General features: G+C 38.7%; 1 protein-coding gene across 1 annotated transcript in view; it reads left to right on the top strand.

Annotated features, from left to right (window-relative positions):
* TTLL11 (tubulin tyrosine ligase like 11) overlaps positions 1–16388 on the top strand; it is a 345612-nt gene that overhangs the window by 292513 nt on the left and 36711 nt on the right. Inside the window, 1 exon segment of the mRNA XM_053695417.1 lies at positions 16040–16294. Coding sequence (XP_053551392.1) covers positions 16040–16294 — 255 coding nt within the window.

Raw genomic sequence — 16388 nt, 5'->3', positions numbered from 1 at the left:
GCAGTACTTGAGAAAACAAAAGTGCTAACTGAGAACTTAAATAAAGGTGCACTTCATGCAGTACTTGAGAAAACAAAAGTGCTAACTGAGAACTTAAATAAAGGTGCACGTCATGCAGTATTTGAGAAAACAAAAGTGCTAACTGAGAACTTAAATAAAGGGGCACATCATGCAGTACTTGAGAAAACAAAAGTGCTAACTGAGAACTTAAATAAAGGTGCACGTCATGCAGTACTTGAGAAAACAAAAGTGCTAACTGAGAACTTAAATAAAGGTGCACGTCATGCAGTACTTGAGAAAACAAAAGTGCTAACTGAGAACTTAAATAAAGGGGCACGTCATGCAGTACTTGAGAAAACAAAAGTGCTAACTGAGAACTTAAATAAAGGTGCACGTCATGCAGTACTTGAGAAAACAAAAGTGCCAACTGAGAACTTAAATAAAGGTGCACGTCATGCAGTACTTGAGAAAACAAAAGTGCTAACTGAGAACTTAAATAAAGGTGCACGTCATGCAGTACTTGAGAAAACAAAAGTGCTAACTGAGAACTTAAATAAAGGGGCAAGTCATGCAGTACTTGAGAAAACAAAAGTGCTAACTGATAACTTAAATAAAGGGGCACGTCATGCAGTACTTGAGAAAACAAAAGTGCTAACTGAGAACTTAAATAAAGGTGCACGTCATGCAGTACTTGAGAAAACAAAAGTGCTAACTGAGAACTTAAATAAAGGTGCACGTCATGCAGTACTTGAGAAAACAAAAGTGCTAACTGAGAACTTAAATAAAGGGGCACGTCATGCAGTACTTGAGAAAACAAAAGTGCTAACTGAGAACTTAAATAAAGGGGCACGTCATGCAGTACTTGAGAAAACAAAAGTGCTAACTGAGAACTTAAATAAAGGTGCACGTCATGCAGTACTTGAGAAAACAAAAGTGCCAACTGAGAACTTAAATAAAGGTGCACGTCATGCAGTACTTGAGAAAACAAAAGTGCTAACTGAGAACTTAAATAAAGGTGCACGTCATGCAGTACTTGAGAAAACAAAAGTGCTAACTGAGAACTTAAATAAAGGGGCAAGTCATGCAGTACTTGAGAAAACAAAAGTGCTAACTGATAACTTAAATAAAGGGGCACGTCATGCAGTACTTGAGAAAACAAAAGTGCTAACTGAGAACTTAAATAAAGGTGCACGTCATGCAGTACTTGAGAAAACAAAAGTGCTAACTGAGAACTTAAATAAAGGTGCACGTCATGCAGTACTTGAGAAAACAAAAGTGCTAACTGAGAACTTAAATAAAGGTGGAATTCTGCTTGGCATTAAGTACAAACACTGACAAAACAAACCCATTCCACCTCCTTCCTTGCCGAGTGAGTTCTGTTTCCTCCTGACGTTCTTGCATCAATCATCTACAGCTCAAGGCTTCCAAAAACATCATAATAGACAGATGTTGGGCCTGTCTTGGGATTAGAAATATCGTTTTCCATTAAGTATAAATTAACTTAATCACCAGGTAGGAAAGATAAGAAGCATAAACAGTGTTTCCTGCAGCTTTCAGTAAAATTTAAATTCTATTTAAAGCATTATATTTTTTAGCAACTCTTTTCCCTATGAGGAAGATTATATCTGTTGTAAATTTGTGACAGTGACAGAAACATGGATGAATAGACCAGTGACACAAATTCTAGCATATCATTTATATTCTTCTCCTGTGCTTGCAACATATTTTATCTGTGGCCTTCAAGCAATAATTAGTTTTTTTGGCATTTAATAGCTTTGCTTACATCTAAATGTGATGTCGTGGAAGTTTCAAAAAGCAAAAAAAAAAAAAAAAAAAAACCAAGAACTGCTAAATACAGACTATTTATTTAATTATATAGTAACTTAAAATCAGTATACAAAAGGTTCCATATGAAAATTACAAACAGGCAGACATACCCTTATGCGTTTCGCTCATTGTATGGCCTGAGTCATAGACTGTGGACTCATGCAGTGTATTCTCATTTAGATCAGGCAATATGTAAGTTATTGGATCATTGTTTGATAGGGTTTTTTGTTCAGCATTAAAGAGATATAAAGCCCAACATTTTTCTTTCATGATTCAGATAGAGTAGGCAATTTTAAACAACTTTCTATTTAACTTTTATTCTCTAATTTGCGTTGTACTCTTCAAATCCTTTGTGAAAAAGTATAAAGATTATATTAAAGCTGTTACATATACAGGAAATGATTGTACACAGGAAATGATTGTGCACAGTTTGATTTCCCAGAGCCACAATCTAAACCACCTGCTTCAGAGGTCATGAGGAAGACGGCTCCTATTTTCATATATTGTGGTTGTGCCTGAAGGTCATACATTTTGTATGTGCAGCCACCAATCAGCAAATAGCACCCAGGTGCTGAACCTACCTAGCTTTGCTTTTCAACAAATGATACCTACATATTAAAACAAATTTACTGTCCCTTTAAGACTAATTACAATTAGCTGCTGGCTTGTAGTAGTAGACCTAGCTACTCAACACTAGTTTTAGTAAAATCTTTGTCATGAATACTTTTTTTGTTGAATCAGGGTCCTTTATAGACCTTAATTGCTATAAGAAATGCAGTTTGAGCACCTATTATCTGTGCAATGCCTGCAAGCATTAGGTTTAGTATTGGGAACCTACGGTTCCAGAATAAGAATCACATTGTTACACTTTGATGAATACCTACCAGTATTCACTGCTCTGTTCTGTCACAGTAAAATGTGAATATAAAATGGTTAACATTGATAGTGACAAGAGCGTCACTTGGGTGTAGATTCTAGATCATGCAATATAAGGCTGCAAACTGTTGATCACAAAGCTAATTATCAATTGTGTGCCTGATCGTTAACCACCTATAACCTTTAATTTATTTGTTCATGCTTCTCAATCCTTTATCTCTCCTTGCTCTATGTCATGCACGTGACATGCAAAAAGCATGTGTGGTTTGGGAGTGATCAGAAATGAATTCAGGTGTGTAGCCCCCCACTGGAACCTGCTCTGGTTGTCAGCCAGTCACTACATTCATGTGCTTGCATGTCTATATGGTCTTGTCATATCGCTTGGTGCTCTCCAGTATGTGCTCAGTGGTCACCTTGTAGAAACCAGTATCAAACACTTGCAAATTCCCTTCTTCAAGTAAACATCAGCCGCACGCTAGCAGAAGTTTGTCATCAACTTATATTTATTCCCCTCTCACTGCATCATTCCTACCCTCTTCCCTTCATCTCCTCATTCCACACTCACCACCATATTGTCTCCCTCTCAGTATCAAATTATTTTATCTCTTTCTTCAATTTCTCTCCTTTGATGTCTTTCATTTGCCAGCATCCCAATCTCACTGTTCTCCGGGCAGTTGATTGCTCTTCTTGTAAATTAAATCTCTAGTGAGCAAGCCTGTAATGTCATCTCATTAATATAAAAACTGTCATGGTGTAGGAGCAGAATGTATTGCTATTGCACAGTGACATATGACTGTGAGCAAAACAAAATTGTAGCAGTTCTGAGAATTGCCCATCGCATGCATACACTGACCTGTACATGCACAATTCTTTAGTAAAAACCCTGAAATTCAAATAGACAAAGAAAACATCATTTCTGCAAAATGTAACTTCTCAGCTTCCAGACAAATCTGCAACACATCACATCAGCAGTTATGTAGAGACTTTTATTTAGACAGTAATAAGACTTATACGTGTGTACAGATAAACACTTCCATCTGAGGTTGCCAGGTGTCCAATATTCAACCATACAGTCCAGAATTTTACACAAACATACTGGGCACTTAAATGTCCTTTTTTTATGTTAGGGATTTGGAAATAAATTCTAAAATCTGTCTCCTACAAATAAGGGAAGTGATAGTTGCAGTTTAATTACTGAAAACCATTTGCGACATGCAAGGTGTTTAAGGGATATAAAAAGAAAATGATGTTATTATTGCCTATTGCATCCATGCAATATGAGTTTAACTCCTGCCACATGGTTAAACACATAGGTAAAGTCAGATGCCCTTTTAAGAAGCAAGTGAAAGTTGGGACTTTATGAAAGGTTAGAGAAGTTCTTACTCAAATTAAAGAAGTATGAAACATATAAACTCTTGCTAATGATTGCTCCATATGCTGGTACCATGGAAGGTTAAAGGGACACTGAACCCAATTTTTTTCTATCATGATTAAAGGGCCACTGTAAGTAAATATTTCTCCAACATAGGTGTGTCCGGTCCACGGCGTCATCCTTACTTGTGGGATATTCTCCTCCCCAACAGGAAATGGCAAAGAGCCCAGCAAAGCTGGTCACATGATCCCTCCTAGGCTCCGCCTACCCCAGTCATTCTCTTTGCCGTTGTACAGGCAACATCTCCACGGAGATGGCTTAGAGTTTTTTAGTGTTTAACTGTAGTTTTTATTATTCAATCAAGAGTTTGTTATTTTGAAATAGTGCTGGTATGTACTATTTACTCAGAAACAGAAAAGAGATGAAGATTTCTGTTTGTATGAGGAAAATGATTTTAGCAACCGTCACTAAAATCCATGGCTGTTCCACACAGGACTGTTGAGAGCAATTAACTTCAGTTGGGGGAACAGTGAGCAGTCTCTTGCTGCTTGAGGTATGACACATTCTAACAAGACGATGTAATGCTGGAAGCTGTCATTTTCCCTCTGGGATCCGGTAAGCCATGTTTATTACGATTGTAAATAAGGGCTTCAAAAAGGGCTTATTAAGACTGTAGACTTTTTTTGGGCTAAATCGATTGATTATTAACACATATTTAGCCTTGAGGAATCATTTTATCTGGGTATTTTGATATAATAATATCGGCAGGCACTGTTTTAGACACCTTATTCTTTAGGGGCTTTCCCAAAGCATAGGCAGAGCCTCATTTTCGCGCCGGTGTTGCGCACTTGTTTTTGAGAGGCATGGCATGCAGTCGCATGTGAGAAGAGCTCTGATACTTAGAAAAGACTTTCTGAAGGCGTCATTTGGTATCGTATTCCCCTTGGGGCTTGGTTGGGTCTCAGCAAAGCAGATACCAGGGACTGTAAAGGGGTTAAAGTTCAAAACGGCTCCGGTTCCGTTATTTTAAGGGTTAAAGCTTCCAAATTTGGTGTGCAATACTTTTAAGGCTTTAAGACACTGTGGTGAAAATTTGGTAAATTTTGAACAATTCCTTCATGTTTTTTCGCATTTGCAGTAATAAAGTGTGTTCAGTTTAAAATTTAAAGTGACAGTAACGGTTTTATTTTAAAACGTTTTTTGTACTTGTTATCAAGTTTATGCCTGTTTAACATGTCTGAACTACCAGATAGACTGTGTTCTGAATGTGGGGAAGCCAGAATTCCTATTCATTTAAATAAATGTGATTTATGTGACAATGACAATGATGCCCAAGATGATTCCTCAAGTGAGGGGAGTAAGCATGGTACTGCATCATTCCCTCCTTCGTCTACACGAGTCTTGCCCACTCAGGAGGCCCCTAGTACATCTAGCGCGCCAATACTCCTTACTATGCAACAATTAACGGCTGTAATGGATAATTCTGTCAAAAACATTTTAGCCAAAATGAACACTTATCAGCGTAAGCGCGACTGCTCTGTTTTAGATACTGAAGAGCATGACGACGCTGATATTAATATTTCTGAAGGGCCCCTAACTCAGTCTGATGGGGCCAGGGAGGTTTTGTCTGAGGGAGAAATTACTGATTCAGGGAACATTTCTCAACAAGCTGAACCTGATGTGATTGCATTTAAATTTAAGTTGGAACATCTCCGCATTCTGCTTAAGGAGGTATTATCCACTCTGGATGATTGTGACAAGTTGGTCATCCCAGAGAAACTATGTAAAATGGACAAGTTCCTAGAGGTGCCGGGGCTCCCAGAAGCTTTTCCTATACCCAAGCGGGTGGCGGACATTGTTAATAAAGAATGGGAAAGGCCCGGTATTCCTTTCGTCCCTCCCCCCATATTTAAAAAATTGTTTCCTATGGTCGACCCCAGAAAGGACTTATGGCAGACAGTCCCCAAGGTCGAGGGAGCGGTTTCCACTTTAAACAAACGCACCACTATACCCATAGAGGATAGTTGTGCTTTCAAAGATCCTATGGATAAAAAATTAGAAGGTTTGCTTAAAAAGATGTTTGTTCAGCAGGGTTACCTTCTACAACCAATTTCATGCATTGTCCCTGTCGCTACAGCCGCATGTTTCTGGTTCGATGAGCTGATAAAGGCGGTCGACAGTGATTCTCCTCCTTATGAGGAGATTAAGGACAGAATCAATGCTCTCAAATTGACTAATTCTTTCACCCTAGACGCCACTTTGCAATTGGCTAGGTTAGCGGCTAAGAATTCTGGGTTTGCTATTGTGGCGCGCAGAGCGCTTTGGTTGAAATCTTGGTCGGCTGATGCGTCTTCCAAGAACAAGCTACTTAACATTCCTTTCAAGGGGAAAACGCTGTTTGGCCCTGACTTGAAAGAGATTATCTCGGATATCACTGGGGGTAAGGGCCACGCCCTTCCTCAGGATCGGCCTTTCAAGGCAAAAAATAAACCTAATTTTCGTCCCTTTCGTAGAAACGGACCAGCCCAAAGTGCTACGTCCTCTAAGCAAGAGGGTAATACTTCTCAAGCCAAGCCAGCTTGGAGACCAATGCAAGGCTGGAACAAGGGAAAGCAGGCCAAGAAACCTGCCACTGCTACCAAGACAGCATGAAATGTTGGCCCCCGATCCGGGACCGGATCTGGTGGGGGGCAGACTCTCTCTCTTCGCTCAGGCTTGGGCAAGAGATGTTCTGGATCCTTGGGCGCTAGAAATAGTCTCCCAAGGTTATCTTCTGGAATTCAAGGGACTTCCCCCAAGGGGGAGGTTCCACAGGTCTCAGTTGTCTTCAGACCACATAAAAAGACAGGCATTCTTACATTGTGTAGAAGACCTGTTAAAAATGGGAGTGATTCATCCCGTTCCATTAAGAGAACAAGGGATGGGGTTCTACTCCAATCTGTTTATAGTTCCCAAAAAAGAGGGAACGTTCAGACCAATCTTAGATCTCAAGATCTTAAACAAGTTTCTCAAGGTTCCATCGTTCAAGATGGAAACCATTCGAACTATTCTTCCTTCCATCCAGGAAGGTCAATTCATGACCACGGTGGATTTAAAGGATGCGTATCTACATATTCCTATCCACAAGGAACATCATCGGTTCCTGAGGTTCGCATTCCTGGACAAACATTACCAGTTCGTGGCGCTTCCTTTCGGATTAGCCACTGCTCCAAGGATTTTCACAAAGGTACTAGGGTCCCTTCTAGCTGTGCTAAGACCAAGGGGCATTGCTGTAGTACCTTACTTGGACGACATTCTGATTCAAGCGTCGTCCCTTCCTCAAGCAAAGGCTCACACGGACATTGTCCTGGCCTTTCTCAGATCTCACGGATGGAAAGTGAACGTGGAAAAGAGTTCTCTATCTCCGTCAACAAGGGTTCCCTTCTTGGGAACAATAATAGACTCCTTAGAAATGAGGATTTTTCTGACAGAGGCCAGAAAAACAAAACTTCTAGACTCTTGTCGGATACTCCATTCCGTTCCTCTTCCTTCCATAGCTCAGTGCATGGAAGTGATCGGGTTGATGGTAGCGGCAATGGACATAGTTCCTTTTGCACGCATTCATCTATGACCATTACAACTGTGCATGCTCAGTCAGTGGAATGGGGACTATACAGACTTGTCTCCGAAGATACAAGTAAATCAGAGGACCAGAGACTCACTCCGTTGGTGGCTGTCCCTGGACAACCTGTCATGAGGGATGACATTCCGCAGACCAGAGTGGGTCATTGTCACGACCGACGCCAGTCTGATGGGCTGGGGCGCGGTCTGGGGATCCCTGAAAGCTCAGGGTCTTTGGTCTCGGGAAGAATCTCTTCTACCGATAAATATTCTGGAACTGAGAGCGATATTCAATGCTCTCAAGGCTTGGCCTCAGCTAGCGAGGGCCAAGTTCATACAGTTTCAATCAGACAACATGACAACTGTTGCGTACATCAACCATCAGGGGGGAACAAGGAGTTCCCTGGCGATGGAAGAAGTGACCAAAATCATTCTATGGGCGGAGTCTCACTCCTGCCACCTGTCTGCTATCCACATCCCAGGAGTGGAAAATTGGGAAGCGGATTTTCTGAGTCGTCAGACATTGCATCCGGGGGAGTGGGAACTCCATCCGGAAATCTTTGCCCAAGTCACTCAGCGGTGGGGCATTCCAGACATGGATCTGATGGCCTCTCGTCAGAACTTCAAAGTTCCTTGCTACGGGTCCAGATCCAGGGATCCCAAGGCGGCTCTAGTGGATGCACTAGTAGCACCTTGGACCTTCAAACTAGCTTATGTGTTCCCGCCGTTTCCTCTCATCCCCAGGCTGGTAGCCAGGATCAATCAGGAGAGGGCGTCGGTGATCTTGATAGCTCCTGCGTGGCCACGCAGGACTTGGTACGCAGATCTGGTGAATATGTCATCGGCTCCTCCTTGGAAGCTACCTTTGAGACGAGACCTTCTTGTTCAGGGTCCGTTCGAACATCCGAATCTGGTTTCACTCCAGCTGACTGCTTGGAGATTGAACGCTTGATCTTATCGAAGCGAGGATTCTCAGATTCTGTTATCGATACTCTTGTTCAGGCCAGAAAGCCTGTAACTAGAAAGATTTACCACAAAATTTGGAAAAAATATATCTGTTGGTGTGAATCTAAAGGATTCCCTTGGGACAAGGTTAAGATTCCTAGGATTCTATCCTTCCTTCAAGAAGGATTGGAAAAAGGATTATCTGCAAGTTCCCTGAAGGGACAGATTTCTGCCTTGTCTGTGTTACTTCACAAAAAGCTGGCCGCTGTGCCAGATGTTCAAGCCTTTGTTCAGGCTCTGGTTAGAATTAAGCCTGTTTACAAACCTTTGACTCCTCCTTGGAGTCTCAATTTAGTTCTTTCAGTTCTTCAGGGGGTTCCGTTTGAACCCTTGCATTCCGTTGATATTAAGTTATTATCTTGGAAAGTTTTGTTTTTAGTTGCAATTTCTTCTGCTAGAAGAGTTTCAGAATTATCTGCTCTGCAGTGTTCTCCTCCTTATCTGGTGTTCCATGCAGATAAGGTGGTTTTACGTACTAAACCTGGTTTTCTTCCAAAAGTTGTTTCTAACAAAAACATTAACCAGGAGATTATCGTACCTTCTCTGTGTCCGAAACCAGTTTCAAAGAAGGAACGTTTGTTGCACAATTTGGATGTTGTTCGCGCTCTAAAATTCTATTTAGATGCTACAAAGGATTTTAGACAAACATCTTCCTTGTTTGTTGTTTATTCTGGTAAAAGGAGAGGTCAAAAAGCAACTTCTACCTCTCTCTCTTTTTGGATTAAAAGCATCATCAGATTGGCTTACGAGACTGCCGGACGGCAGCCTCCCGAAAGAATCACGGCTCATTCCACTAGGGCTGTGGCTTCCACATGGGCCTTCAAGAACGAGGCTTCTGTTGATCAGATATGTAGGGCAGCGACTTGGTCTTCACTGCACACTTTTACCAAATTTTACAAGTTTGATACTTTTGCTTCTTCTGAGGCTATTTTTGGGAGAAAGGTTTTGCAAGCCGTGGTGCCTTCCATTTAGGTGACCTGATTTGCTCCCTCCCTTCATCCGTGTCCTAAAGCTTTGGTATTGGTTCCCACAAGTAAGGATGACGCCGTGGACCGGACACACCTATGTTGGAGAAAACAGAATTTATGTTTACCTGATAAATTACTTTCTCCAACGGTGTGTCCGGTCCACGGCCCGCCCTGGTTTTTTTAATCAGGTCTGATAATTTATTTTCTTTAACTACAGTCACCACGGTACCATATGGTTTCTCCTATGCAAATATTCCTCCTTAACGTCGGTCGAATGACTGGGGTAGGCGGAGCCTAGGAGGGATCATGTGACCAGCTTTGCTGGGCTCTTTGCCATTTCCTGTTGGGGAGGAGAATATCCCACAAGTAAGGATGACGCCGTGGACCGGACACACCGTTGGAGAAAGTAATTTATCAGGTAAACATAAATTCTGTTTTTCTATGCCTGTTACTAACTAACTACCCCAAATACGCTTTTTATCAATAGCATTTCATTAACATATCTCTACCGTATATCAGAAATCTTGTCTGCAAATGTAATTGTTTTCCAAACCCACTACGTGGGCATCCTTTGCTCTGTACCAATCCGTTTACAATACCTAGGTTTCAAAATGGCGCTTTAAACACAAAGTTATTGGTTTAAGTATTTTGAACACGCAGTGCTGAAAATAGTGGGCAGGATAACGTGACATCATCGGCGAATAAAAGATATAACTTTTAGAACGTTATGAAACTACGTTTTGGAGAAAATATAGGTCAGTAGGTTTTAATTAATGTTTATTAACTTTAATATGTTAGTTGTTTGGCTTAAAAATTATAACAGAAAGTAATCCTTTAAGGTAGAGCAGCCATTTTAAGAAACTTTCTAATTTACTCCTATTATAAATTTTTTTTTCGTTCTCTTGCTATCTTTATTTTAAAGAGAAGGCATCTAAGCTAAGGAGCCAGACAATTTGTTGGTTCAGAACCTTGGATAGCACTTCCTTATTGGTGGATGAATGTATCCACCAATCAGCAAGAACAACCCAGGTTGTTCACCAAAAATTGTCCAGCATATAAACTTACATTCTTGATTTTCAAATGAAAATGAAGCAAAAATTATAATAGGATTAAATTTGAAAGTTGCTTAAACTTTCATGCTCTATCTGAATCACAGAAAAAAAAATTGGGTTCAGTGTCCCTTTAAGTAAAGAAAAAATATTTATTTTATGTGTTTGCCACCTTTTTATTGTAAGAACAATCTCCTCCTTCCTACCCACCTAATATACACAGCCTGTCCTTATGTTAAAGGGACAGTCTAGTCAAAATTAAACTTTCATGATTCAGGTAGAGTAGCAATTTTAAGCAACTTTCTAATTTACTCCTTTTATCAATTTTTCTTCATTCTTTTGGTATCTTTATTTAAATGTAAGTTTAAGAACTGGACCATTTTTGATTCAGCACCTGGGTAGCGCTTGCGGATTGGTGGCTACATTTAGCCTCCAATCAGAAAATGCGACCCAAGTTCTGAACCAAAAATGGGCCGGCTCTTAAGCTTACATTCTTCCTTTATCAAATAAAGATACCAAGAGAACGAAAACAAATTGATAATAGGTGTAAATTAGGAAGTTGCTTAAAATTGCTGCTCTACCTGAATCATGAAAGTATAATTTTGACTAGACTGTCCCTTTAAGTCTGATCTTTTTCATAGAAAAATGTTTCTCCCGTTAGTTTTCATTATCCCCTTTTCTTGACTCCTCAGCATCTAGGTATTTGCTCTCTCGTTCCTAAGGTATAAATATTTAGTACAATGAGGCAACTCTACCTCTCTGGTTTTCTTCCCATAGTTTGTAAGAGAACCATGCTTTAATTCCAGATTGTTAATATGAGCTTCTGTTTAATGCACTGTGTATTAAGTACATTAATAATGTAATGCAAAAAAATGATTTATGAATGTAGTTTGGAATAGCAGAATAGAAGCATAAATGCCTGAGTAAGCAGAGTGGTAACAGAGATTTTCTGGAGAATTACCAAAGACCAATTTCCTTCTGGGAACCTGCATAAACTGCTTAACCCATTTGATGCTGGGCACAATCATTCTCAGGGGAAATCTGTCCTTTCTATAGTTCAAAGCTGGAGCCTCACACAGCGTCCCGTACACTCACATCAGACCAGGGGATTCACTAATTAAGATCTTGCAGTCCACAGTAAGAAGAAAAATGAGTAGGTGACGTGTGTGTGTTTTATTGAGAAGTTTTGTATACATAACAAAGCAGCACAATTAATAGAAGAAACACAACATAACTGTTAATACATTTAGTATACATTGCATTACAATAATAATAAAATAAAAAATTCAAAGGGAGTAGTGTGGGTCTTGTTCTAGCCTAGTCTCTCTATTTTAGCTACCACAATGCATTTCTCTAAGCTGTTCCTCAAGACGGTCATGATATCCAGGGTTTAGGAATTCCCATACTTCCATACAAATGGATAACTCTCTGTTGTGCAAATGTGCACAGTGTAGATGCCTATTTAGTCCTGACATGTGCTTCAAAGGCTCTGATAAGGATCACTTTGCAACTCAAGGACCCACTTGATACAATTGTGGCAGCAAAATAAATTTACACTATGGAGAATAAAGAAATAAACAAAGAATCCATGAGCTTTACATACAGATTTTCTGCCTTTTAAACTAGTATAATATTTGTCTTTGCTTTATACATTGTTCTAACCTTGGTGACTCAATAAGCAATCTCCAAACTGGACAATCTGAAAGCATTGTGAGATACTGTAAGATGTATGAAGAAGTGTTGTCCTGCTTCTGCTCTTTCCGTGTGTCATCTTTTTGGGCATGACCGCCGTGTATATTGCATCATTTTCTCCATGCTCTATTTTATACTGCCTTGTTTTTCCACGCCACATCTTTTTCCCTGCATATTGTGTTTACACCAAATTATCTATAATTTAATGGTGATGCCGGCACCATATTGGTTTCCCGTTTGTTGGAATCTTTCCTAGGGTGTGTTGTATTTATGCCTGCTTTCCTGTATTTTAGCTTGATCTGTCCACTCTTCTGGTTCTCCATTTGGCTATGACTGAGCTTGTTGCTGACTCTGGCTTGCATATCCCTCTCTCTGAATAATCCTTGGTGGCCAACTGGTCATGACTTTGCTTCTCCTGATCACTCTTTTTGTTTGTCCTTGGTACTTTGCTTGAACTGTGTCATTACACCAGTGCCTTGCTCATCTACTCCAGGTATTACTGTTTGTGGAAATGGTCTTTGGCATAGATTGTGTTGCTTGCTCAGCCTTAAGGGGATCTCTATTAAAAATATTTCAATTAGAAAATAATCAACATTTAATAATAGCAATACAGTCAATAAACATTTAAAGAAGTGAAATATAATCCTAAAATAACTAATTAAAGTATATACACAATTTCAATTATCTTGTAAGAAACATAATAAATTGAACAGAGTCTAAACTACCAAAATTATTATATAGCACATGTAAAAAAATAGCAGCAAAAATTGGCTACACAATAGAAACAAAATATTTTGTATTTAAACTTCTTAGGATAGTTAAAAATAATCAGGTAAACTAATAATTATGGCAAACCGTGAGATAACAATGTATTACCATTCCTGATTCACCCAGCATTATTGTCAACAGATAAGACCAGGTGACAGGAATTATCAAAGACAAACTACGACAATTGATTAGTTCACCTGATTAAATTAAAATAAACATTTAAATGAATGCAAGATGTAAATTTAATCAGCATTAATATTTTAAGTAAGCTAATTTAATACTTTACCAAAATTAAATTAATTCTCCACTTGTAATTGGGAGTCAACCTGTCAGGTCGTAGGTATGTCTGAATAGGCTAAGCAAGCCTCAGCAATTATAATCCAAGTAGTATCGCACATCCGTAGATGATTCGAAAATCACCAGCACAAAACAAACCCCTCACATAAGGATAACCCCATTTGTATATCATTTTTATATCCTAGGAAGAGTCATTAATTATAATTTATTAATTACTGGTTAAAACAGAATTAATTAGATGAAATATTGATGTTCTGCAGATCAATATTTCATCTAAAAATATGTAGGGTAAAAATATCAGATAAATATAATTTTTATTTATGTTTACCCCAATATTCCTAGACTACAATCAAGGTTATAAATTGCACTCGTTTACAGAAATAAGTGTCAAGTTGGATCCAAACGAGTAAATTAAGCAAAACTACTTTGTCTAATTAAAAATATACTGATATAAAACTATCTTAGTCAGCAATACTGGATCAAACAAAAGTCAATGACAGAAGCTGGGCCAAAAGTTGGTCTAATAAGGGAACGTCATGGAGTCTGTTTAGTCACAGAAAATGCATGACAGACAGCTATGGAATTAAATCAGGAAATAGGGATTGGAAGAGGGGTGTTTATTGGTTATAGTGAACGTGAGTGTTTGGTGTCTAATTGTATTAGTATGAAAGGGTTTATTATTCATTTTGTAACTTTAATTAATTGAGCTGGAAGCATTTGTATCTGTTGGTTCCTAATCTCATCCAATACGTTGGGGGTAATTTCAGTGTGCTTTGCCCATGCTCTAAACAATATTACATTCACAAACTTTTTGGGACACTCGGTAATAGGTTGAATACTGTTTGGAGTTTATCAAGTCCTTCATTTCATTAAGTGAAAAATAGGCCCTGCAACTGTGTTGTTACATATCCATTGCAGCTATTTTCACTGCAATGATAATGAAAAATGTACAGAAGATGAACAATAAAACATGGCGGACTGTAATCACATCAACATCAAAAATGTCTTATCTGCAGCAGTTAACATGTAGTTAATGGTCAAATGATAGATTGTGATCAATACCTAAATTAGAAACACAGTTTACTAGTCACAAAGGTGTCACGAGAACGAGATGACAGGTAACATCACATGACTGCTACAGGTTCAGTAGCACAGCCTCGCACAGAACACGTAACAAATGCGCTACTTTATTAGTAAGCTGTCTTGTTTGTCATTTACAAAAGCACAGGTGATAGTTTAATTGCTTTTTGTTGCCTTTGAAAATGATTCTAAAGAAAAGAAAACATGTTTTATTGATGTGGCACATTGCTGAGATTTACCAGATATCATCAGGTTATAGAGTAACAGCTGTCTTATATGTGTATATAAAACATTGTCCCCAGGAACTATAAGATGGGTACACCATACGGCTGATTTTACTGACCACCCAGCAAATATTTAAGATAAAATTAACAAACCTGTGTAGCATTTATTTTTCCAATATATAACATAGTAACATAGTAGATGAGGTTGAAAAAAGACCAAAGTCCATCGAGTTCAACCTATACAAATCTAAAATATATACAAAAAGCTCCAGTTAATCTTAAATAATCCCACTAAAAGGTGACCCATTTAATACTAGCAATCATATCCATGAATTTTGTTTATAGACAGAAATGTATCCAAATAATTTTTAAATATATCTAGGGTATTGGCATTCACTACCTCCTTTGGTAATGAGTTCCACACTTTTATTGCTCTTACAGTGAAAAAACGTTTCTGTTGCAGGAGATTAAATCTCCTTTCTTCCAACCTTAAATTGTGACCTCTGGTCACAAATAATTTTCTTGGAATAAACAGAGCTTCTGCCATCTCTGTATATGGGCCTTGAATATATTTATATAAAGTAATCATGTCACCTCTTAAGCGAATTTTTTCTAAAGAAAACAGACCCAGTTTGGCTAGCCTCTCCTCATAGGTTAAATATGTTGCACAAATTATCATTAAATTGTTTTAAGTTAAGTTATGCAAATAATTTGTGCTTTGGATATCTTACGTAGCTTTTATAAATAGCAGAACATATACAAATATTGCATAGTTTTACACTACCCCCTTCTAGGTCAGAATGCCACCAGGTTGGCACAATTTACTGTGGAGAGCACAGATAGAAGCCGGACGCTCTTCTTCTGTTCAACTTAAGAAGCTTTGTGTCAATACAAGTAGATTGAACTGAATTCTACAGCATAACGACAAAACAATAGTTCTTTCATTTCTGTAATAGCTTGCAAGGAGGGCTGTGTTGTATTACATAGCATCTTGCTGCAGACCTCTATAGCCTGTGAAGGGTTAAATGCATCCATCGTAATATATTGTCATTGCTTCTCATTTTCCTATGACTTAGATAGGGAGATTGCAATTCATTTTATGATAGTTATAATTAATGTTGTATTGTGATGATTTGAAATTGTCAGTGGGAAATACAGAACGGTATTTACTGAACAGTCTTGGTTTTATCAGATTTGATAGCTTGTTGAATAAAATCTGTCAGTTGTAGTGTTCCCCCCGCTGTATTATTATATGGATGTTTTATGCCTATTTTTCTACAGATTGCTTCCCTCTGACAGTGTAACAGAGGCAGAAAACGAGCTGCGTTCAGAATCATCAGACCAAGCAGAGCCAGAGATTAATAAAAGCTCAGAAGGCAATTTACCCGATATTTGTCTCAAACAAGTTTTTCCAAAGTTCTCTAAACAGTTCAATTACTTGCGAGTGGTAGAGAGAATCACTGCTGTGTTTATAAGATTCCTAGGAATCAAAAGTACTATGAAGATGGGACCGACAGGATTCCGGACATTTATACGGTGAGTTTTAGGGTTGTGGAGAGACATTTGTTTGAAATGCAGAGATATTATATCAGTTGCCCCCACTTTGCACGTATCCGTCCATCATATAATA

The sequence above is a fragment of the Bombina bombina genome, chromosome 12, assembly GCF_027579735.1.
Source record: "Bombina bombina isolate aBomBom1 chromosome 12, aBomBom1.pri, whole genome shotgun sequence".
Lineage (NCBI taxonomy): Eukaryota > Metazoa > Chordata > Amphibia > Anura > Bombinatoridae > Bombina > Bombina bombina.
This window is presented reverse-complemented; position numbering and strand designations above follow the sequence as displayed.